The sequence below is a fragment of the Stegastes partitus genome, unplaced genomic scaffold (assembly GCF_000690725.1).
Source record: "Stegastes partitus isolate 25-593 unplaced genomic scaffold, Stegastes_partitus-1.0.2 Scaffold148, whole genome shotgun sequence".
NCBI lineage: Eukaryota > Metazoa > Chordata > Actinopteri > Pomacentridae > Stegastes > Stegastes partitus.
In genome coordinates, this window is record NW_007577879.1 from 587,224 (window position 1) to 611,481 (window position 24,258).

The 24,258-nt window shown below is 41.3% G+C and overlaps 1 protein-coding gene across 1 annotated transcript in view; it reads left to right on the top strand.

Annotated features, from left to right (window-relative positions):
- The window catches only part of astn2 (astrotactin 2), a 298,857-nt gene that overhangs the window by 123,506 nt on the left and 151,093 nt on the right, over positions 1 to 24,258 (top strand). Inside the window, exon 6 of the mRNA XM_008279213.1 lies at positions 21,961 to 22,068. Coding sequence (XP_008277435.1) covers positions 21,961 to 22,068 — 108 coding nt within the window. The remainder of the gene's footprint in view (positions 1 to 21,960; positions 22,069 to 24,258) is intronic.

A 24,258-nucleotide genomic window follows, 5' to 3' on the forward strand; every position in this document is an offset into this window, starting at 1 on the left:
CTCTCTATACAGTCCTTGGCGATGTAGTGTTTATATTTCCTTTTGATTATAATTGCTGTCAACTCACTCTGCTTGGCTTTCTGTTTCACTGAATATCATTTGGAAGCCCGGGTTCACCCTTGTGCAAAAATACACTCGGTGTGATTTCGAGATGTGACACCGGTCATACCAGCCACCAACACGGCTCATTACCAGTAACGTTCCCAGTAATTTTAATCACACATGCTGCTAAAAAAAAAAAAAAAATGCAGCCCGTGTCACTGGTCAGATCATTACGACCAGACAGAAATTAACATTAAAATGAGACATTAGCAATGCTAAGTTTACCTACCCTTGGCAGAATGACTTACTATCCTTTTTGATCACTGTCATCGTCTACTGTGGGATGCAAAACACAACACTGAGGAGTTTTGCATATTATGCATACTTATGTAGCAATTATAAATCTCTCCAGTCACACAGCCCCATGGTTGAGATAGTTTATATTCCTGATAATGAACACTTCAGCCCGGCTTGTCTCACGCGCCGTTGTTGAGGATTATCTTGTGTCAACCCTCTGAGTAAAGCGTGCCGCCATTAAATCAACGCACGCCCTAAAAGTGTGAAGGACATCACCGAGAGATATCCTCGCCGAGGTCAACAGTTTCCTTTGAGGGTCTATAATTAGAGGTGGGGAGGGTGTCCCGGGTGTTAAAAGTGTTCGCCAACACTACAAATGCGATAATGGGACAAACACTTAACATGAGCAGTAAACTCCGCTAGCTGGAGTGAGGTTAAAGGGAAAAGTTAATTGGTCAGACCCCAAAGGTTAGTGGCGCATAAAGGAAACGAATGTATTACAAATTCTTTAAGAAGTGCAACCAGGCCAAGAGAAAAGCAGCTCGACGGAGGCTCTTTTTTTATATTTCTCAACTTGGTATAACTTTTTTTTATTTGTGCAATAGCTCCAATTTCCTCACCGCTTCCTTTTACCCCCAGTGTATATTTGCAAAATTTACATATGTGGAGGTTGAGAAATGGATTAAGCTGTAGCTCTGTTGCAAGTGGCTGCAAGTTTTTTTCTTCTCTATTCTCGCCAGTGTAACGCGAGGAATGTGGCTCAGTCGTTCAGCGCTACGGGAATCGGCATCATGCAGATGTGACCCAGGGAGGTAGAGCACGAGACAACATGAGTTTGTGATGAACGGCGGTTAGGCTGAGCGTACACGGCATGACTAACCCGTTTGATTGTTATCCCACATGAAAATACAGGAGGCTGTAACCGATTTCAAAATAGGATCCACATCAACAGCGAACTTCAAATAATCAGATTTTTTCCAACTGTACTTGAAAGGGGCTTGAGCACCACACTGACTTCTCAACCAGGATAGATTAGGTATGTGCCCTGGTTACAAAAGCATTTCAAGGCTCAGATGATTTTAATTTCATTTTAAATCTATGGCCGAGGATCATCTTATCTTCAAGATACCTTTGGAGCTCTGAGGCCCATCTAACTTTTTTATTTTTTTATGCCAACTCAGAAAAAAATAAAAAAAGTTTCACAGCCTGTCTGAGCGAAATCATAGAATCATCAGTTGGTTTTTTGATGTTCGGGGAGTTAACACGCCGCTATTGAGAACGCAGACAGCTGGCTAGCCGGCACACGAGGAACGCTATTGTCCACGGCGTCTGAGTGGGAGGCAAAACAGTAGGTATTGTAGGAATGTGATGCGTGGGGCATCCAGCAGCATAATGAACAATTTTCAGAAATATGCACATTCCTTTATTTAAAAGCTTGAGAGATTTAGGAGAAAGCGCGCCGCTAATCGCCAATCACTGAGCCCGAGGGCCGTCTGGATTTCCCCCCTCCTCGCTCGAATCTGCATGGGAGCTGGAGCGAGAACAACAAAAAGAAGCAGTATAGAAACACTACTGCCTAGCTGTGTGGTAGTTAACTAATCAAAGTTATTCACAATACTGTAGCTCTACTCAGAACTACATTTGTGTGTGCTCAGCTAAACCCCGCAGCTGTTCATCTGCTCTTCTGCTGGTGTCCACGAGCCTGCATGTTGGATTTTTTTTTTTGCTTTGTGGCAACATTTCCCTACCTCCCTGTCAGCAGATATTGCCCTAGTTTCTCGTAGCACCATCTCATACCTGAACTCTCAGAAAGTGTCGGCTCATGCATAGATTTCCTCGTTATACAATCACAACCTCCGCTTTTTTTTCCATCTTTGTCTTCTATCTGAAGGATATTTCGCAAAGCGTGGACGGGATGGTTTGCTTTGTTTTCACCGTGCATAAACTACAGATAATAAATGTTGGAATAATATTCATAAAAGTGAGTTAAAAGAAATTTGCAGTCAAACCTCCTTCGTTTTAGCCACATGAGAGGCCGATATAAATGCATTCATCCCTCTAAATAGCGTCATCTTTACTCCTCCTAATCTGACCCGATGGTGGGAGAAAAAATAATGAGCAAAACATGCAATTAACTCGTATCGATGGAAGTCATCTATGTGTTCATGTTGCTTGCGGGCAAGTCAAAAGAGTCTTAAGCGTGTTATCCAGAAACTGAAGGCCACTGCATAACTTCTGCTTTCTGGGGTTGTTTTAGGAGCATCTTTTTTTTTGACAGCGTCCCACACAGATGTGGTATAGGAGCGAATTCCTATCTTTCACATCGCCACACATTGACAGCACACTATAGCTGCGATGCCAGCATACCGGGCCACGCTACTGAGGTTTCTGGAGAATGGGAGTTAACCGAACTGCCCAATCGATGATCTCTTTCCTGCCCGAGAGAAGTTGTTTCAGTCCGCTGTCAGAGTTTGTGTGTCGTCACGTCTCTCACGCCATGTGAAGTCAGGAGAGACGTCCGTGCTGTGTGCTCGATGTGGAGTACACCGCCGCAATAAGACGGATAAATAAGCTCTTTCTCTTTTTACTGCTTACAACCCTCCGGATATGCCTTATCTGGATATGGCTTATAAGCACTGAATCTAATGATCTGGAATTGAAGAGCTGTGAGCTGCCGCTGCTGCTGCTTCCCTCCAAAGGGAGTCTGATTGGCTGTGAGGCTGTTTTCTCATGTCGCTCTTTCAAGCCTCAATCAAACCTGGAGTTTAAAAGAAATGGCTAATGCTTGGAAACACAAATTTATTGGATGTAAACGTCTCATATAGGAAGATAGCATTTATTTTTTTGAGCAATAAAGTAGTTGATCTATGTGTAAACACTGATAAAAATCCATCCAGCTATACACCGCTTAATCCTCACTAGGGTCGTGGGGGGCTGGAGTCTATCCCAGCTGACTCAGGGTGAAGGCAGGAGACACCCTGGACAGGTCACCAGTCTATCACAGGGCTACACTTAGAGACAGACAACCAAGCACACTCACATTCACACCTACAGACAATTTAGAATCAGCAATTAACCTCAACATGTTTGTGGGAGGAAGCTGGAGAACCCGGAGAGAACCCACGCTGCACAGGGAGAACATCCCTGCACTACATTGTCATGTCTTTCATACTATTTCATGTTGTACTTTGTGTTGAAATGTTATTCTGTCTGTGTACCCTTATGTGGGATTCTGTGTAGTTTGTATTGTCATGTTATGAGATGGAAGCCAAGGGGTGGTCTGTGGAAAAGAATTTCCCCCTAGGAACAATAAAGTCTAAGTCTAAACATGCAAACTCCATGGAGAAAGATCCCGGGTGTCCTCACCGGCGACCTTCTTGCTGCGATGCAACGATGCTAACCACCTCACCACCTTGCAGCCCTTGACAAAAATCTAGATTTTATATGTAATAATCTGCGAGGGTGATGCTTGTATTCGTAAAACTCAGATTAGCATGCGTAACCGTCATTGTTCAGCTGCAGACTGCATTTCGGAAACATTCTGGAAGTCACAATGCACGGCGGTTTTTTTGTCAAATATTAAGATTTGTCCTTAAAAACGCACCCTCCTTATTTGCATGCGCTGCTGTGCATTCTATTCCCCGCTGTGCTGTTAATGCATTTCCATGTGCTGGCTAGAAGCGCTGCTACTGTTTTGATGTGTCACAACGAATACTTTGGCTCATTACGATGAGGATAACCTTATGGTTATTATCTAGGTTTTCTCCTGTTTAATTGATGCTTTGAAGTCGCACATGAAAGTGGTTGTGCGCTGTCTTGTGTGTGTGTGTGTGTGTGAGAGAGAGAGTGTGTGTGCGTTTGTGTTTTGTGGTTCTTGAGTTCATTCTGTGCTCAGCTCCACTTTCAGCAGTCTTCAATCTTCGCCGCAGACAAAACACAGTGATTACAGCTGTGGGTCTGCAGCCCCAGGGCTTCTCCACAACAGGCCATACAGCTGATCTACTGCCAAGTCAGAGCAGCGTATGGTTTTTTTTTTCTATGTGCGCCAAAGTCCCAAGAAAGACTGAAACTAAATAGGCAGGAAGAGATCACACAATTATCTGTCAACCCATACGACCACGTTTCTCTCCTCTAATTAATCCTCCATTCACACCATCGATAGTCATTTAGTCGTCGTCTGCTCAGTCAAATTATTTATAAGGCTCATTAAATGCTTTTTTTTGGACAGAATTTTGTGGCGTAAATCTGCTGATTAAAGTGTAAATCCATTTATGAAGTGGTTGTGTGATGAGGAGCCCAGGAAATGTTGTGTTATCATTATTACATTTATTTAAGGGGTAACACTACCTTTATATTAGATATGGAATTCATGCCAAGCTGAGAAGGATGCATCTTACCACACATGACCAGATGTGTAACGGGAGTCAACACATTGTCAGTTTATATACAGTAATTACACCCATCATCATTTAAAAAACATTGTTGTAAGGAATGTTGCTGTCAATATCTACAAGGTGTGTCAGAAAAGTTCCAGGACTGGTGTCACAAAAAGATATATTTTAAACCCAAACTACAAGTTTTCCCGTTCAGACAATCAACCAGCAGGTCTACAAAGAGATCCTGGGGCGTTTGCTTCATTCTGTTCAGTTCAGAAGAGGCGAGAATTGTGGCAGGACAAGTCGTGGTTGCTTCACCATGACAACGCGCCTGTTCACAACGCCCTGAGCATCCAACAGTTCCTGGCTGAGAAGAACATCACCGTACTGGAGCTCCCTACTCACCCCACCTGGCTCCGTGGGATTTTTTCCTCTTCCCCAAGCTCAAGGCGGTCATCAAGGGGACCCGTTTAGAAGACGTGGACGACATCAAGATGGCTGTGACGATGGAGCTGCAGAGGATCCCAGAAGAATCCTTCCAGGAGTGCATGACGGCGTGGCAGAGAAGGCTGGGGAAGTACGTTAGACTCCAGGGGGATTACTTCGACATATATCTTTTTGTGACATCAGTCCTGAAACTTTCCTGACACACCTCGTATGATGCCTCTGAGCCTAAAATTCATTTTCAACCAAAATGATCAGGTCATGACATGTATCCCACTTCAAAAGAGACATTGTGTTTTCTCCTTGTTAAAATAAAAGCACAGGGATGTTCTAATTTGAAAAAAGAAAAATGCTAGAGTGGACGGATACAAAACCAGCAAGTTGCTGAATTTTCAAATTAGACATAATGCACCAAAGCCCGACCAGACAAGGTCCCAGTTTTTAGACATTTTGACTCGAAACCATTAAAATTGCTCAAAATTGCCGAAAAGTGTCCTGTTATTGTCAGAAATGACCCGAAACGTGTCCAGAGAGGGTCGAAACTCTGCAAAATCACTTAAAATCAGCTGGAAATTAGTCAAAAATGAGTTGAAATTGTTTAGAACTGCTCAAAATATGCTCGAGATTTGTTTAAAATGACTCAAAGGGTGTAATCGGTTCCTCAGAAGGTTCCTGTAAGTGTCCACCTACTGGCTCCTTTAGTAAATATATTTTATTCATACTTGTATTTTGCACCACTGGCGTTGTCCTTTAACTGGTTGTACTTTGTGAATGATGACAATAAAACCTTTTTTTTTCCTATTTGTCATACAGTTTAAATCCGATCATCACGTGCCCGTTCTCTTCTCCCGCTCTGCTCCAGTGGTGCGTTGCTCCCTGCTGTTCTGTTTGCTGTGCTGTGCGGCCCGTGTTGTACTGGCCTGCTTGTTGTTGACCAGAACCCCTCCTCCATCTCCCACAGATAGCATACACAGGAACCAAAAAAGAAAAGTGGCTTCCTTGACAAGCTATCAATTAGCTTTTCTTTCCCCCCCTCCCTCCTGGCCATCCACTACATGCTTAATCCACAATTATCTGCCACTTCAAGCGCGCTGCACTATCTGACCGAACCCTTCATCTCCGCTCACCATATGCCCGCTCACACGCACCGACGTCCACGGCATCCAGCTGCATCACGTTTTTTGGAGCCAACGCAGCTGCCAGAGATGATCCGTTGCCATTCCAGCTACTGTGTCGGTGTGTGTGTTGTTTTTTTTTTGCCAGACCAGCTCACGAAGCATGAAATTAATTTGTGAATGTATAGTCAAGTCAAGTCAACTTTTATTTATGTAACACTTACAACAGATGTTGACCCAGAGAGCATTCCAGCGAAGGCAGATGGATTAACAATACGAGTATAAATGCTTGTAATTATTGACAGCTGACTTAGAATTTGTTTTTAATTATGCATTTCAGCAGTTATTGACTTTGTCTTAACACATATGCGGCAAAAAAAACAATTTCTTTGTTGCGTTTGTAATTAGAGAGAGAGAGAAACCGAAGGAGAAGGAGGCAGGGGAGACGCTCTCATTTAGACTCATTTACATGAAAACAACACTACAGTTTCCCCCCCCCTCCTCCCTAAAAAACAAACGCTCCACGCCTGTGTGCCGAAGCACGCTGTTGCACTTAAGCTTCCCAACATAGTCCAAGTTCAGTGGAGAGTGGAGCAATTTCGCTCAGTTAATGATGAGGAACAATATTTATTAGTTTACCCAGAGAAGTGTGGAAGAGATTGAAAACGGCGTGTCGTGCCTCCTCCTGTCTGGGCTGGGAGGAGCTCTGAGAGCAGCTGGTGAAGTGGCTCTTTGTGATGACGTCGGGCTCCTAAAGGGAAGCAAATTAAAACCCTGATCTGCTGTTTGTGTCTGACGTAAACCGCCGTCCTTTTGCCATTTTTCTGCACACGCATCCCGTAGATGAACGCTCACATATCAAATGCCGCTCATGTCCGCATTGAAGTCCCGTGGCCCACCTCTGACTGTTATGTGCTTCGTCCTAACCGCGTTCTTTGATACTTAGAGTCTGGGGATAGTCTTTGATGTTGCCTACAGCGGTAGCATCAATATTCAGGATGCAGGCGGTCGTGGGATATGAGGATTTTTTCTTTATTACAAATATTGGTGTTTTAGTATTGAAAGAACAACAATAAGAGGCGTTCACTGTTACAAATGAGTCGGTAAAATAAAGTTTATGTAGAATTTAGGCACTCGAGCAGGAAATAAACATCACAGGAATAGAAATCGGTTGCCTTTAACTGATATCAGAACCTGGCTGGTACCACGTGTGCACAGATGCTGACTGATAACTGCTCGCCATCAATATTTGGTTGCTGCTCGTTATGCTGCTCGCCGTTTCAGTGAAAGCTAATAAAATAAATACTCTTTTTAAAATGTTATGTTAATGGAGGGATGTTTCCGATTTTTAAACCACGTCTACCTGGTTTTTAACGGGAGGTCTAATTTGCAGCAGCCTTCTTGTTTTAAGGATGCTTTTAATATTGTATTTTATCAGGCCCACAGTTGTGAATTACTTATTACCGGAGCTACATTATGCTGACCTGTACCTGTGAGGCAGACATTACCACACTGACCTTTTTTTTTTTTGTTCACCTTTTTAAAATATGAAGTAACTTTGGAGTCCCATTTCCTGATAATGATCGATCATAGACGATTCCTGAGAGCGTTTCAAACTAAATGCACTCTTAAGCAATGTAAGATGTTTAACTTTTTGGAAGCGGTGCTGTATATTTAGGGGGAAAAAATGCAGCACACAAAGAAAGCAAAGCGGTGAATGTGTGCAGCTTTACCTTGCTGCTATGTATAATTCATGCTAGTCAGTATAGGAAAGTCAGCTTTGATTAATGCTGTTGCTGTTGGAGGTGGATGCAACTCTCACATAAAACCTAAAGTTTCATGAATATGCAGCTCATGGATAGTGGATGTGATCCCATGGTTTCTGTATCAGACCTGCTGGATTTAACAGGCAACAAGAAAACCATTCAACAAAGTGCACCTGTGTTCTTTAAATCTCTTGTTGATTTTAACCCCTAAAACTGTACCTTTGTGCTTCAAAGTTCAGTTTTTATCTGTGAAAGTGTTCCTAATTTAAAATGGCTTAGATGTAACTCTGCTTCCTCCAGCGTGTGCACATCTATGAAGTTCCTTCCTCTGTTTTCTTAGATTTATTAAAAAACCTCCAAAAGTCTGAACGCATGTTTTTGAGATGTCCTTCAGCTTCCTGCAGTTTCAAGGTGGAAATGCTCAGCCATGGCGCTGAGTGCTTATTTAGTATCTCCCAGTATATAGAATAGAATAGAATAGAATAGAATAGAATAGAATAGAATAGAATGCTTTTATTGTCATCATACACAAAGTACAAAAAAATTAAAACACAACTCCAGTGATGCAAAAGTATAAAAGTAAAAATATAAAAAGACAAATAAGAATATGTACATATATTTACAAAAGGAGCCAGTAGGCGTATATACAGTTAGCCAAATGGTAGAATAAACATATTGCACTGTTGAGGTAGGAACACTGTGGCTACATGAGACATATAATAATATAAATAAAAAATATATTATTATAAGTAATATAATATCATATATAAAATATATACAGAATATAGTATAGTATAATATATAATAATTAAAACATAATTACAATACAATATATATGGCATAGTGTAGTATAGTCTAAATAATAAATCTATGTGATAAATAGTGCAGACTATAGACTAATAGAAAAAATACCATATATAAAGAAACACCAGATGTTAACAAGGTAAAAACACATTTCCATGTCAGGTGCAGGTCTTTAATGCAGATCTGTTAAATGTATAAATTAACTTCAACAATAAAAACTTGTAGTTATAGTATAGTTTTAAAGTTCCTTCAGTTTTTTTTTCTCTTTTGAGAAACACAACTTTTAAGCTGGAGGAGGTTTTGTAAGATGAAATTACTATCATTTTAGCCTTCAGATGCTTTTTGTAAAGGCGCCCGAGAATCATTGCTCACAAACTGTAAAATTAAGCCTCACCTCGTGGAGTTGGAGCTGCAGTGGCAACACTATTTTTTCTTTTTTTTTTTTGTTGTATATTTTTTTTCCCCCCACGTTACAGCTGCTTGATAACTGGTTAGAAAACAGCTTACAGCGAGGCACCATACGCCCGGATCTCAAAAATTACGCTTAACAGCCTGTCACACCTTTTCAGGAATCTAAAACTCCAGCGTTCTTCTCGCGCATTTGCTTATTAGCTCCAAATTGGCAGGTGTGTTCTCGACGCTGGTGACGTACAATGAAAAAAATATATAGATACGAGCGTACAAACACTGAACCCGCCTGAGTGCCAGAGCCAAGTGGCGCCTTGTTAAGCCTCCCACCTCTCCAAGTCCTTTCTCTCCCTTTTAACAGGTAGCATCTCATAAATTTCGGTTGTAAAATGTGTCAGCGGCGCTTATACTGTGATGCCCTCTGTAATAACTTTTCAGCATGTCGAGGTTGTTTATGTGTAATGGGATTGTGCGCGGAGTCTAGCAGCAGCAGCAGCAGCAGAGTAAAACAGCGCTGACCGGGATTATTTCTGATAAGCAAACAGGGCGGTGGGAGGGGAGCTGAGACGTAAGAGGGGAAATGAATGGGAGACGGATAGAGATGAGAAGAGTCAGACCACCTTCACATACCTGTGGGCATCATGTACCAGTGTGCAGTTTCGACTTTTTAAAAAAAAAAAGCCAGACTGACACAAAGCAGAAAATAAATCATAGATTCAACCTCCTGGATTCCTTTCTGTGTCTCTGATTTCCTGATTTCCAGTGTTGAAGCTCTTTGCTAGGTGCAGCATGGCTGGGTGGACTGCCTCAGGCCTCCCTTCCTGATCCTGACCCCTACAGTCTGCGCTTGTGTTTCTTTTCCCCCGTTTTGCTTCCACCACAACAAAGCCGCTTTTCTGAAATCATTCTGACTCACATCAAGGTTGCGAAGAATTTATACATTTGTTGACATGATCCATGTACCATTGGCTCGTAAAGCATTGCACATCCATTTTTTATATATATATATATTTTTTGCAAATACAACTCGGCGAATGCGACTTCTCAAATTTGCTCTCGCAGCCTCTCACATGCTGCCTTGTGCATTATAAATGGCGAATTTGCATACTTTCACTTGTATGAATGTAGATGCCAGTTTTTATCGAGTTGGAGTTGGAAATATTTAGTTTGCCGGTGTCAGAGAGCCTAACTGCTGAATACAGCTGTGCTTTAATGTGATTACCAGTTGCTGAGCCATGTGGGGACTGGTGTTGCTGTCAGCTTAGTTTACTCACAAACACACACACACAGTCGCACATCCCGGGCGAGCGGCATCCACCTACAGGAGGGTGAAGTTTACACACACACATGCTAATATTTTGAGTGCAGAAGTAATAAGTCAGAGCGATTTGTCTTGCTTAGAGAGGCGCAGAGGTCACGGCGAAGTCACATGTGCGCCGAGTTAATGCGGGAAACAGACGCACGATATTTATGAACGTATCCAAATGTACAACCCACCTGTCAGCAGCTGCAAATCAGCGATGATGCTGATTTTTTTTTTCCTTCTCTCTCCTATTTTTTTTCCCCCCCACACACAAACACAAACAAGTTTACCTTGACCTATGAAAAGTCATTCCTCTTACAATTACCACGCCTCGTTATCGATTCAAACGTCCCTATAAGTCTATGGGTGATACTCTGGGAAAGCTACACTTAACCTTGTTGCGTCAAAGAGAATAGATGGTGGGATCGTTCAAATTTATTCATAGCGCTTGCTTTAAAATGCAACACGTAGTCATTGTGTACTGTAACTACCTAATGAGTAATAAGGCGACCCTTCAGATGTGCGATGCAAATTCAAGCATCTGCGAGGAGAAATACGCGTCTGTAATTTACTGTATAATTCATACGCTATTAAGTTCAGAGCCCTTTTTTTTTTGCACTGTCATGGCGCTCCTGTTGAATTACCAACCTGACAGGTGCAGTACATAATTTACCCCATGTAGCTAATGCATATAGGTTTGTTTGACTTTAATTTCGTATCAGTTTATGATAAATATAGCATGTTGTTGCCTACACGGGTCGATGCTGTGTGAAGTATCTGTGTGCATACCGGTGACGAGCATGCTTTATTGTGTATTTTACTGCTCAGACAGATCCGTCTACTTGTCTGTTTACTTCAGTATAATTCACAACTGACACTAATGGTTGTCTTTATTAATGATGAATCTGGTCATTATTGATGAATGAATGAGGTGTTCAGCCTATAAAAACTGTGAAAACATCACAGTTTCTCAGACTCTAAGGTGGGAAGCAGTGGCGGGCCGTGCATCCTAGGCCTTCAGTGGCGTCCTACCTGAATCAAACCACCTCTTAACACCGTCATTATGACGCCATGATGATAGAAACCATCAATATTATACAGAAAGGCAGCATAACAGGACATCTCATCAAGCAGGAGCATCAATATCAACCCAATAAAATAACAAATCTACATATAAATGTAAATATAATTCAATTTACTATCCAAAACCTGTGATTATTTAAACACAACCTCCTTTCTTTCCTCGCAAAGAGTTCAGTCACTCTGTTGAGCAGCTAATCCGTGCGTTTCACTTCCAACAATAAGTCCTGTTCTATCGCCATGGAGACTAATGCTGAAAGTCGGCTCTGTCCAGTCGTGTTTCTGGCTTAAGTTGTAATTATGGCTGAGAATATCCGCTTGCGTAACTCGAAAAAACAACTATGAATACTTTCACGATGAAGCTTTAGCTTGTGCAGGTCGCTACAGCTCTCTGACCATCCAATCAGAGGACGTGAAAGTGATGACGTCATCGTAGGCTCCACCAACTCTCAATCTGATTGGTTAATGCAACAGTTTCATTGCAATGCATTTTAAGCTACAGGCGCTTTTGATTGTGAAGGCCTCAGGGCAGATTTCCTTGACCCCGGCAACACATGATGGCTGAAATATGATTGGATAAAAGCTCTGATATAAACATACACTGCTGGAAGCACCACAGCCCAGAGACACGCTATGAAATGAAGAGACTGTTGGGAATAATGTGAAAAGATTAATGGGAAATATTAAAATATAAGTCAGTGATTCTGATGAGTTTAGGCCAGCAGAGAAGGCCTTGCTGGTCTTGAGAAATTATTATCATTTCACCAAAAAAAATTACAGAAACAATCACTGACTCGTTCCATTTCTGTTCACCTATTAATACATCAATCGACGGTTTCTACTCTGTGAAATACCATAATGTTAGACCCAGCAGCATTCTGACAATCTATTTTCAAAGCTAACACCACCTAACCTGATCTTTTAGGCCCACATGTGTCTTCCACAAGTGACTGACGAGCGTAAAGTCATCTGCATAAAATCCGCTTTTGCACTTTGGGATTTGCTACCTTGCTGTGGCCAAAGTTCCATCACGCCCACCCGCCGGTGCTATTTTCGAAGGCGGCCGCGGCTCAGTTTAACCGAACGCGAGGGTTGCCGTCCTGTCAGCGCCGAGCCACGTGTGTCACGCCAACATCCGGCTCTATAAATCCAGGAACAAGTACAAAAGTAAGGTATACTATATATGGTAATGTGAAGAGTACTGGAGTTTAATGCAATCTTCTCGCCCGCTCAGTCTTCCTCCATAATTTTCAGAAGTGGATAAGGTTCATTATATTTGCTGGGGCGAGCTGTTTTCGCGCTGGTGTAAAGTATATCATAACGCTAGCAGAGTGTGATGCGCCCTCCTCCTATGCACAAAGATTATTAGCTCTCACTATTCAGATTGAACTCATCACCTCACCTCCCCGCATTCCCATAACTGTTCATCTCACTAATCATCCTCACAACAGGAAACATTACTTAGTCTCCCTTTTCTCCTTTAAACCCTTTTAACACCAGATCCCATTATTCTTACTTCAGTGTATAATTGGCACATCTCCCTTTTTCCCATGCATTCCTTTTGTGTGTGTGTTTATAGCTGCTTTTACTTCTTTATACTCCTCTTATCTTATATTTATGCTCTCACTCGGACTTCTCGCCGTCTCCCGTCTCCATGGAATCATTTTCTCATTTATCAACTTATAAATGAACGTATTAATAATTCAGTGGAAATAATTAAGTAGCACGCTCTTCATCTCCTACACTTTTATTTCTTTTTTTTTTCCATCCATTTACAGTAAGAAGCCCTCATTGTTCAAGTTTTATTGCTATTTTAAAAATAACACACACGATAAAAGCCATTCTTTAGTCAACTTAAGAAACAAAAGAACATCTACAATCTTGTATTTTGTACGGTTGCATTTCTTCGTTGTTTTATTACTTTATGTCGAACTTTTTTTTCCTCACGATGTTTCGGCAAAACATGGATTCATTCGCTGATATTCTTTTATTTTGATCTGCAATTTGCTTCCAAAACCACAACTTGAGGTGTGCTTTTCATAGCCACGAAGATGTTTTTTGCACAGAAAAACATGTTTTCGTCATTGTGGAGGAAGGGTTTTACTGGTGACAGCAGGTGCCTTATCAAAATGAACACGTCAATGCAGGTGACTGCGAGGAGACTCTCATGAATGATTCATCAATTTAAGGAAGTAAGACGAAGCGCCGTTCCCAAAGTGCCGAGACGTAATTACGACGCTACGTATTTGACTGCAGATAACAGATATTCCCGTTTTTAGTCGTACGCACTGTTTTGTGACAAAGCAGATGGAGGCAAAGCAGACGATGAGACGCGAGGATTTGGCAACGAGAGGAGTCTGAAATTATGTAATGGACTTCGGAGACTGTGAAATGGAAGGTAAAAAGTGAGATGGGCGCGCCTCGGTAATTGAATTTTGTAGTACAGTCATGGCAGGCTTTAGCCGCGGCGTTCAGGGCTGTTGATGTTTTCATGGGACTCGGACGGGGTATTACCGCTGAGATAGAGAAAGGCGAGATCAAAAAACACAGGGAAGTGGACTGACAAAGGGAGAGAAATGTAGTGAAAGAGGGAAGAAAAAGCAGTGAAATAGAAAAGACCCAAGGGCAGATTTCCGGAGTTGTGCGCCTTGTTTCAGACGTATTCTTGTGTGTGTGTGTGTTATTTATCAAACCTGTGCCTTAGCCTGGAAGCACAATTCACCTGTCATCTGGATTACACACACACACCGACACACACACTTCCTGTCAGCGCGCCTCCCGTGTGATCACTGAAATGTTTGCTCCGTCCTCTCTACAACCCGAAGATCATGCAAATGACAGAAAATGCATGTTAAGAGCCGACCGCACGTTCCACCTGATTTCTAAAAAAGCCTAATACAATTTCTGGAACTGCCGGCGTGTATTTTTTTTTTTTTTGCGAAAACCTATCAAAGGAAAGTTTCGCTGTGGAGAAGAAGTGGAGTCCGACCAGCTTTTCTCTGTGACAGCGGACTAAAGGTTTTAAAGGAGTTTACACCGAACTTCAAAACAAACTAACAAAAAAAAAAAAACCCCTAACCATTTAATAACAGCGAACACAGAGAGTTCACAGAGTTCCGACTGTGTAGTTATTAAACTTGAAATTGATTTTGATGTTCACTGAACTGCTAATGCGGTGTGAAAATTGTTCCTTCTTTATAATTCATTTACATTTTTTTGGTGACAGCTTCTTGAGATTACCAGCCCCTTTTTTTTCTGTAATATGTTCTTTTATTTATTTATTTTGTTCATTTCATCTATTTTTCATGATTAGTTTATGTTTTTATCCCTGATTTTTTTATTTATTTTTATGTTTTTTTACAAACCTTTCATGAATAACAATGGATTTTGCAGTCTCGGTAGATGTTCTGGAATATTTTTTCTCTTCATTAATGAGCGTTGCTGTGTCAGCACAACCGTAACGTAGAAAGGCGCGAGGAGGCGGTCCGGATCTTTAGCTCCTGCCTCAGCCAATCAGATGCCAATCTAACACAGGTTACAAGGGGGCAAATTTTAATGGAGGGGGTAATTTGCTTCCACGTGTAACATTTGTATGTTTCATTTTACTTTTTAAAGCACTTTAAAGTCTAAAAAAGTGCCACACAGAGATAATTATTTTCTCACAAGAGCGTCGTTTCTTAGGATCTGAACCCGCTGCTGCTTGTTTGGGCTCTTTTCATGTAATTAAACACCTCGACTTACATTATGACTAATCCTTTCGGGTATCAGTAAATATGGCGCAACCTGGTTCTGTTAGATAAGTCGGGTATTGATCTACAGAAACAGTTAATTACATTCCCAGTGCGAGACAATTGGTCTTTTTTTTATCAAGAAGCACTTATTCCCCCCTTTTCTGAAAGTCTCCTAAGGTCCAAATCAAATGTGAAAACCGCATGAAACACATTGATTGTTCGAGTGATTATTTCAAGCTGCATTCAAAGTTGAGATGTGCGCAGCGGGAGATTAGAGCAGACTTGAAGAACCTCTAGACTGCTTAACTGAAGGACGTTCAGACTTCCGTGACCCTGTTTGCCTTTTTGGAATACCTCGGTTAATAGAGCTTTAGCAGCAATACGTCAGAAGGTACGATAACTGCAAATAAAGACAACGGAAACGGCAAACCAAATGGGATGAATGTACACTCACAGCTTCATCGTCTCATTAAATGCACAGTTGTTATGTTCAGATTTGAATTGCTTTACCAGGTAGTCAGGATTTACAAGGCATGATTTCCACAGTATAAAATGCATTGGTTGCACAATAAAGGCTGTGAAACTGTGAGATGCTTCCTTTTTTTCTGTTGACCTGTGTCCATGTTATTTGACTTGCAAATTCCTTATGTTTTGCACATAAAAGGAGCAGCAAAATCTACATTAGAGGGTTGAAGGGGGGGCGGTGGAATTAACCACGGAGGCGTTGTATTTTTTTTTAGCACTTTGTTGTATTTTCAGGCACTGCTTGCTTTTGTTTATGCTGCAAAACTACTTGGTTAAGTTGTGGCACCAAGTTAGTTAGGTTAACCCTTTATAGGGCACTCCTTGAAATACATCCATCTATTATCTATACACCACTTAATCCTCACTAGGGTCACAGGGGGGGCTGGAGCCTATCCCAGCTGACTCAGGGTGAAGGCAGGGGACACCCTGGACAGGTCACCAGTCTATCACAGGGCTACACTTAGAGACAGACAACCAAGCACACTCACATTCACACCTACAGACAATTTAGAATCACCAATTAACCTCAACATGTTTTTGGACTATGTGGGAGGAAGCTGGAGAACCCAGAGAGAACCCACACTCCACGCACAAAGTGTCCTCACTGGGACTCGAGCTGACGACCTTCTTGCTGCGAGGCAACGATGCTAACCACCGCTCCACCTTGCAGCCCTTCTTGAAATACTTGGAAAATGAAATGAAAATTTCAACCGTAGGATGTTAGTGAAGGATAATTCAGGATATTTTTACTTTTGTGGCTTTAAAAAAATAAAAATAAAAAAAAAAATGTTGCAAATCAAGATTAATATAGTTACCATATATGGTAACCTGCCCGTCGACAGTTAAAAAAAAGGCGGGCTTTATAATATATAAAAGAAAAAGTGACAAACTGCCAAAAACATTTCTTTAGAAACATTTTAGTTTGAGGTAATGCTGCTTGCCAAGTTCATTTAGTAACATTTGTAACGTGGAGTTCAATGCAAACCAGTAACAAAGCGTTTATAAAGTGCCTGGAACATTTGTTTAGTGACATTTTTCATAAGGTAGTGTTAGACCCGGTTCTTTTGTTGAAACAGCTCCAAGGAATAGTCGGAGAAAAGTTCAGGTCTCAGGTTAAACAGTTTATTCAGGTCACAGGTAAAGTTTTACAGCGCTGGATTCTGGCAGACAGAGAGTGCTCTCATGTCCAGCTGAACTGAGGTTTTTCGGTTCCAGGTTACAGATATCTTCTTGGGCTGGGCCTGCCCCGAACATAGATAAGATTTAATTGGCCAATTTGGCTAATGGTGTGGACACGCATCCTTCTGTGCTCTGTCCACGTCCTTGACATTTGGTAAGCAATGTGTGCGGATGTTGTTGGTACGGCGTGTCGCTAAAGTAACAATCGTATCTAAGAGAAAAGAGGAGTTTCCACTATCTCCAGGTGTGCAAACCGGTTCTCACTGGCCACATTATCTTCAAGGACATAAGCTCAGTACAAAATACAAACTCAGAATACATAATAACTTGAAACTTAATTAATTATAAGAACCATAGGCTTCATGGAAAAATACAGGCTCAGAACACATAATAGCTTGAATCATACTTAATTATAACAGTAGGGATATTGGCACTAATATAAAAACTAAATCAAAGTGCACATGGCTCTTCAGCCTCAAGGAGAGGCACAGGGTGGACATATTGAACATCCAAGGAAGTTACCAAATATGGTCACTTGCCCCATTAAGGCTTAAGGAAGACGTCATAATTTTAAAATCCACTCATGTAAATGTTAATCATGAAGTTTTTTTCTTGGTTGTCAGGGCGACGAGATTGAACAACATCCCCTAAAAAGCGGAAAGATCTCCCATTTTCACAGCATTATTGGTGAAAATAATATGTTTTTCAATGAGATATCACACATTTGTTTTGTCCTCACATTAAACCTGTTCTTCATTAGCCGTACAAAGCATCACCTATTCTCAACAAAGTGAACCACTAGCAGGCTGAACCGTGAAGCCACCCTTGCATTCTCTCCTCCTCACTCCGTCTCTTCTCCATCCACCACCTCTCTGGGCATGTTCTAACGTGATGCATAAATTCAGAACCAATTTTACACCACATTGGTTTGACTCCGCTCTCCAAACACCCGCCAGACTCTCGCACTCGAAATCCAACTCGACTCCGGACCTGTTTAAGTGCACCAGACCAAAATAATGACTACAGCTTTCTACACAGACTTAATAGAACTTTTAATCATGTCTAAATTCTTTATGGTGCGGGCAAATTTTCATGAGCTATGACATAATGTTTATGAAGTGAGTAAAAGAGGGTATTTCACCTGGCGTTGCTCTGCATTATGCCCAGGAGTTATGACTGTGTCCAGTGAACACGGAAGCACGAATATGTTGCCCCATCATTGGCAATAAACTAGTTTTAATAAGGATGCCACGACTTTTATAAGAAAAGAACAGATTTCCAGGTGATAAAAAGAGGCTGACGGTGCATCCCTCTGGTGTGCCTTCCTGTATTTTAAGGGAGTTCCAAACTACTGCTCACGCTCCTGTTGTTTATTTATTTGCCTTTTTGTGTGACTTTACCAGCTGAGAAACATTTCAAAAAAGTTTTTTTTATTTCCACTTTTGACCTTGAAAATATTCAGATTTCTTCATGTTCTCTTCTGTACAATATCGTGACTCAGTGCAGGCTCGCCTTGGAGACAAATCAACCCTCCCGTCTACATTTTGCTCAAGAGCGCCCAAGCGTGGCTCGACTAGAACAAAACCTGTTGATCTATATTGATAGTCGATAAGTTATTGAACTTGTATTGTTAATTTTTTAAAGGCTGTCTTGATTTCTACACTCAGAGAAAACAGACAAACTGAGCTCTCCTCCACACACAGTGCTGTATCCCCGCGTTGATCAATCGCTTGGATGTTCCGTATCCATCTGTTGTCAGCTTGTGGTAACTCTTTTGTAAGGGCTTCACAAATGAGCTCTCGCCTGACTTGAATCTTGCATAAAGAAATTCATCACCGCACGTGGCCGAGTGGCTGAAACTTATTTTTACACCGAGCAACCCCGCCACAGCAAAATCCATCCATCCATTAGCTATACAGCGCTTAATCCTCACTATGGTCACGGGGGGGCTGGAGTCTATCCCAGCTGACTTAGGGTGAAGGCAGGGGACACCCTGGACAGGACACCAGTCTATCACAGGGCTACTGATCCATTTATTAATTTAGTATATTTGCAAGTGTTACAACCATGTTTACGATGATTTAATGACTTCAGAAGATGTTTAATTATAGGCTCATGTTGGTCGTCCTACCACATATTGCACGCAGGCCCGCTGATGAGTGCAGCCGTCATCAGAAAGTACAAAATTTCACCATATGAGTGACAACCAAGCACACTCACATTCACACCTACGGACAATTTAGAATCACCAATTAATCTCAACATGTTTTTGGGAGGAAGCCGGAGAACCTGGAGAGAACCCACGCTGCACGGGGAGAACATGCAAACTCCACGCAAAAAGATCCCAGGTGTCCTCACCAGGATGCAAACCAGCGACCTTCTTGCTGCGAGGCAAAGGTGCTAACCGCTGCCCCACCTTGCAACCACATCAAAATCATCATACCCAAATTAACTGTCAGAATTGATTCCAACACCTTTGAAGTGTTTATATGGTTTCACACCACAAAGTGTTAATTTAACTCTTCTGGGGGGGCTGGTGGTATCGTAACACTAATTACGTGAACTAAACAAGTGTTAAACATCAACTCTCTCAAGGCACTTTTTATCAACTCTAAATCAGTGTTACACCAACAATAACACTGTAAAGTGTAACAGCTCTTCTGAATGACTAGAAATTACTGAAAAGTTTGCAAAAATGACACTTTTGTAATTATACTTGGTGTTAAAATTCCCGGGGGTACACCTCATGTTCCCCATGCAGCTACTTGTACAAAATAATGTTGATATTGTACAACAGGGATCTCCAACTCCGGTCCTCGTGAGCTGTCCTGCAGGTTTTAGACATTTCCGTACTGTAACACACAAATTAATGGATCATTAACAGACTTGTGTAGAACTTCACAACAAGCTGCTGGAGATCCATTAATGTGAGTCAGGTGTGTTGCAGTACGGAAACGTCTAAAACCTGCAGGACGGTAGCTCACCAGGACTGGAGTTGGAGATCCCTGTTGTACAATAACATTGTGCTGTAAGGCTACAGTTAGCATGACTGTTCGATGTTAGCTAGTGCTAAGGCTAACTTATTGCTAACAGCCCACAACCAAAACACTACTTAGTTAGTGTTACTTTGGCTTTTGAACAGCTCAGAAGGAAAACGATCTTGTAAAACTTTCTCATAGCTTCGGTGTTTGCTGTGAAATGAGGAGTTTTATCAGTGGTCATGTGACAGTGTGAACATGACTTGTCATGCCAAAAACACCAGGTGCCCATTATCAAAACATAATAAACATAATTTAGTTCATGTACCAAAAAATGCAAAGAAAAAGCAAGCTTTAACAAGCCCAAACACAGTTTTCAGACTCCTTCGGTTCTGCTTCGGTCGAGATATTCAGTTCGTGAGACGAAGGAAGCGGAGTTGAGTTACCCTGGTAGAGTCTTGGCCAGGTTTAGAGTTCAGAGAGAAACGTTCGGGGTTAATGTTACAACAATAACACTTGTAGATTTGATCCAAAGACACTTGGCTTTGACTCTGTTTTGACACCAACTACTTGTCAACTCAGAGTTAAATAGAAGGGGTTTGACTCTATCTGGGGTAAAACTAACTCTACTCTTGCTCAGATTGAATTGATCATTGAATTTCCCTTCTGGGATAAATAAAATATTTTTCATTCATTCATTCATTCATTCATTCATTCATTCATTCATTCATTCATTCATTCATTCAATTCCACCAACACCCAAACTCTTCTTTTTGCTGTGCCCTTTATCTCCGTTGCATTGCATTTGTATATTCATGTACCATAGGAGACACAATCACCATGTTTTGTTTTGTTTTCTTTTATAACTTACAGGACTTAGACGTTCAACCATATGTTAAAATCTGCATCCCTGTATTCTCTCTTTATTTTCCTCTCGTGGGATACTAAATGTTTGTGAGCCGCTACCAACTGTCCTCACATATCCCGCGAACCAGAGTATTGACGTAACACACTGACCTAATTGTACTGTTCCCTCGCTGTTTTAATTTGCAGTCAACAGGTGAAGCATTTCTCCTCAGATGCTCCTTCATAGCCACAAGAAAAGCATTGATTTTCTTTCTGTCCTTTATTCCCCCTCCACTCTCGGAGATTAGGAAGTGTAATCACTGTGATCCTGTGGGTTCTACAAGCAAAACACATGTATAACCATGAGGAAATTAGATAGCTCTTATTAGCATAAGTTAATTTTTTTGACTAAGCCTGAGTCACACCTGAAGAATCAGTTACGTGTTACAGTAATAAACATATTTAATATAAACTCTCTCCTGGGCGTTTGTGTGTTTTTTTTTTTTTTTCATCAATTTGGAATGCAGTTTGAAGCCATCTACGCATATTTTAGGTTGTTTTAGATTACTTATTTATCCTTCAATGGCTTAATACTTTGCAAATCCCTGACAATTATCGCTTTGTGGCAGCCGCTGTGTATTTAGCAGGGATGTGTGTTTTGATGTTGCAATGCCAAGGCAGTACCAACAAAGCCTCTTAACTCTCGCAGGCTTTGCTCTCGCTGTCACTCGGATTCGGATGCAGACACGCACACACTCCGGGGATGTGACCCAATATGATGAGAAATTAGAGCTCGGCAGACTTTCGAACAATGGACAAATTACCAACAGATCAAACAGGGGAAAGGACGGAGATGGGTGGAATATTGTATTTGCTAATTTGGATTATAATTTCATTACCTCAAATGACTGTGTTGTAAATAAACTATGTCGGTTTTTTGTATGCACAGCAACCCAAAAAACAGTTTGTAAGGGTTTTCACTCACGCCACCATGAAAAGCCACGCAATCCAAAAACGCTATGACCGCTGAATGATTTATTCTAATTTGTGTTTTTCTGTTTTTCAGCAACCGGAGGTGTGTTTGGTCCTCAAGGAGAATCGGGGTCAGAGCCCGAGGACGACAACCAAATGAAGTTCTACACAGAGCAGCACAGAGGACGAAGACGCAGCAAAGGTGAGCAGGAACGCAGGAGTGTTTCTTCTGAGCATTGTAATAAATGTGTCACATTTTAAACACATTAAGTTGCACAGGAGGGGGAGCCTCTTATCCACCGCATGCTGCTGAGAATGAAATAAAGTAAAAGAAAAAAAAGAAGAAGAAGAAAAAGGAGGAGGTAAAACACAATAAAACATGTTTGAAAACAAATGAATTCCAGCGTTCGCCTGGTTGAATATGAGGAGGAATAATGGACGGGCGGCTTATAGCTGGGTGAAATGAGGCTAGACTTTTTTGGAATTGTCAGCATAGCTGGAAGTAGGAAGGAGTCATGCAACGTTCCCGGTGGGGTTTAAAGTGCCGTTCCATAGCGCAGCTCGATGACACTCAAAGCAGATATATGAGCTGATGTAAATGGAGGCTCTGTGATGAGCGAAGCTGAGTCAAATAACTTGGATGGGAAGACTGATTTTGACTTTCCTCCCCGCACGGAGATATGCGATAGCTGAATGTGGATTTTTTTTTTGCAATTGTGTGCATATGACTGTGTGATCTAGACAAAAATCAAACATATCATCTGCCCGCGTGTCCGCTCGGGTGTCCAAATAGTGACTGAAAAACAACCAAAAAATCAAAGTCTTCCTTTCATTTCTTATGCGTACATGTCGCTAAAACTATGCCAAAATGCGGGAAATATTATGCCTCGCTTATTAATCTTCTTACTTTGCCTGCAAATTGTGGCCTCTGGTGTGAAGGTGGTCCGCGTCGTACGCCCACCACCAACACATTTTGCCGACTTTGATTTCGCTCATACATGTGCCGTTTAACTTGTAAAGGATCCTAATTTGTCTGAGAAATTTCTTTGAAGGTTGACCTAAAAGGGCTGAATTTAGGGGGCGGATAAAATGAAGTCCAATCGTTGCTGCATTTCAAATGATTCTTTTCAATAACTGACAACTTCTTAACATCGTAAAAAATGAAAGAAATTGTGGTGTTTTTTGTGTGTGGTTTCTACTTTAGCTCGCGCTCTGAATGAAACGACTACCGTGTTCATTTTTTAAAGCGCTAATTCAAACCCGCTCTTACTGTCATTTATAACTGTGAATGCAAACAATGAGCTATAACCCATGTTTAAGTCTGAGTGAAAACTGTACAGCGCCGTGAGCAGCCGCCGGGTAATTACCGGTGTTCGGCTCTGCAAACTCCTCTCCCAGCAGATCGTGGCTGGCACAAACATATTTAAAGCGTAGCAGCTATTTTTGGGGAGCAGGGGTTTCAACTCGGGCGCTAAACGTTTTTTTTTTTAACTAGATTCCCTAGATTCCAGTTCAAACTTTCAGATTTCCTAAAGGTACTGTACCTGATTTTTTTTTTTCCTTAAACTGACAGGAAAGCTGAGTGGATATGACTTACCCGGAGTTGAAAAACCCATCTTTAATTTTAGTTTTTCGACAATCTAGCGACTCCAAACAGCACATGGATGGATTTTTTTTGTTGGGATATTGAGCGTGCAAGGTTTTAGTGTAGGATTTAACCATGTGTGTCTTGTAACTTAAATGCATATGATAAGCTTCGGTCTGTGAACACAACCCTGTAATTGGCTGTGCAGGCTTCAGTCAGTTCAATTCTTGCATTTCCTGTCAAAAAGGATTTAAACACGACCCATTCAAAGCATTTATATGTGTCTTATGTATGTGTAATGTGTCGACAAATGTTAAGTAGACTTTACCTAATTTCTTTTATTGTGTCATAGCTGTTGAAATCAGGTGTTTTTGAATCAAAAATGTATGAAAATCTACACAAATTGAGTCAAATTGTATCGGTTTGTTTTTAATGTGTGAAAACATAGTAACTTCATGATTTATTTGTTGAGTTTTTAGAAGTAAATATGTGACCCATCTGCAAGAAATCAGTCGCATTGTGCCTTGGGCTATTTTTTTAAGCGGCATGTTGCTGTTTTTCTCTTGCTGCTGTACCACAGTAATTTCCCAGACTGGGATAAATGAAGTATTTTTCTATTCTATTCTATTCTATTCTATTCTATTCTATTCTATTCTATTCCACCACATGATGCAAATCACGGGACAGGATTGGCTGGCAATGACACACTGCTCGTGGCACCTGCGCACAAGGGATTTCCACGGCTTCTCATGCATGCTGACAGTATTTGACAGTGAATATTATATGTTACCTACATGTAGAAAACAA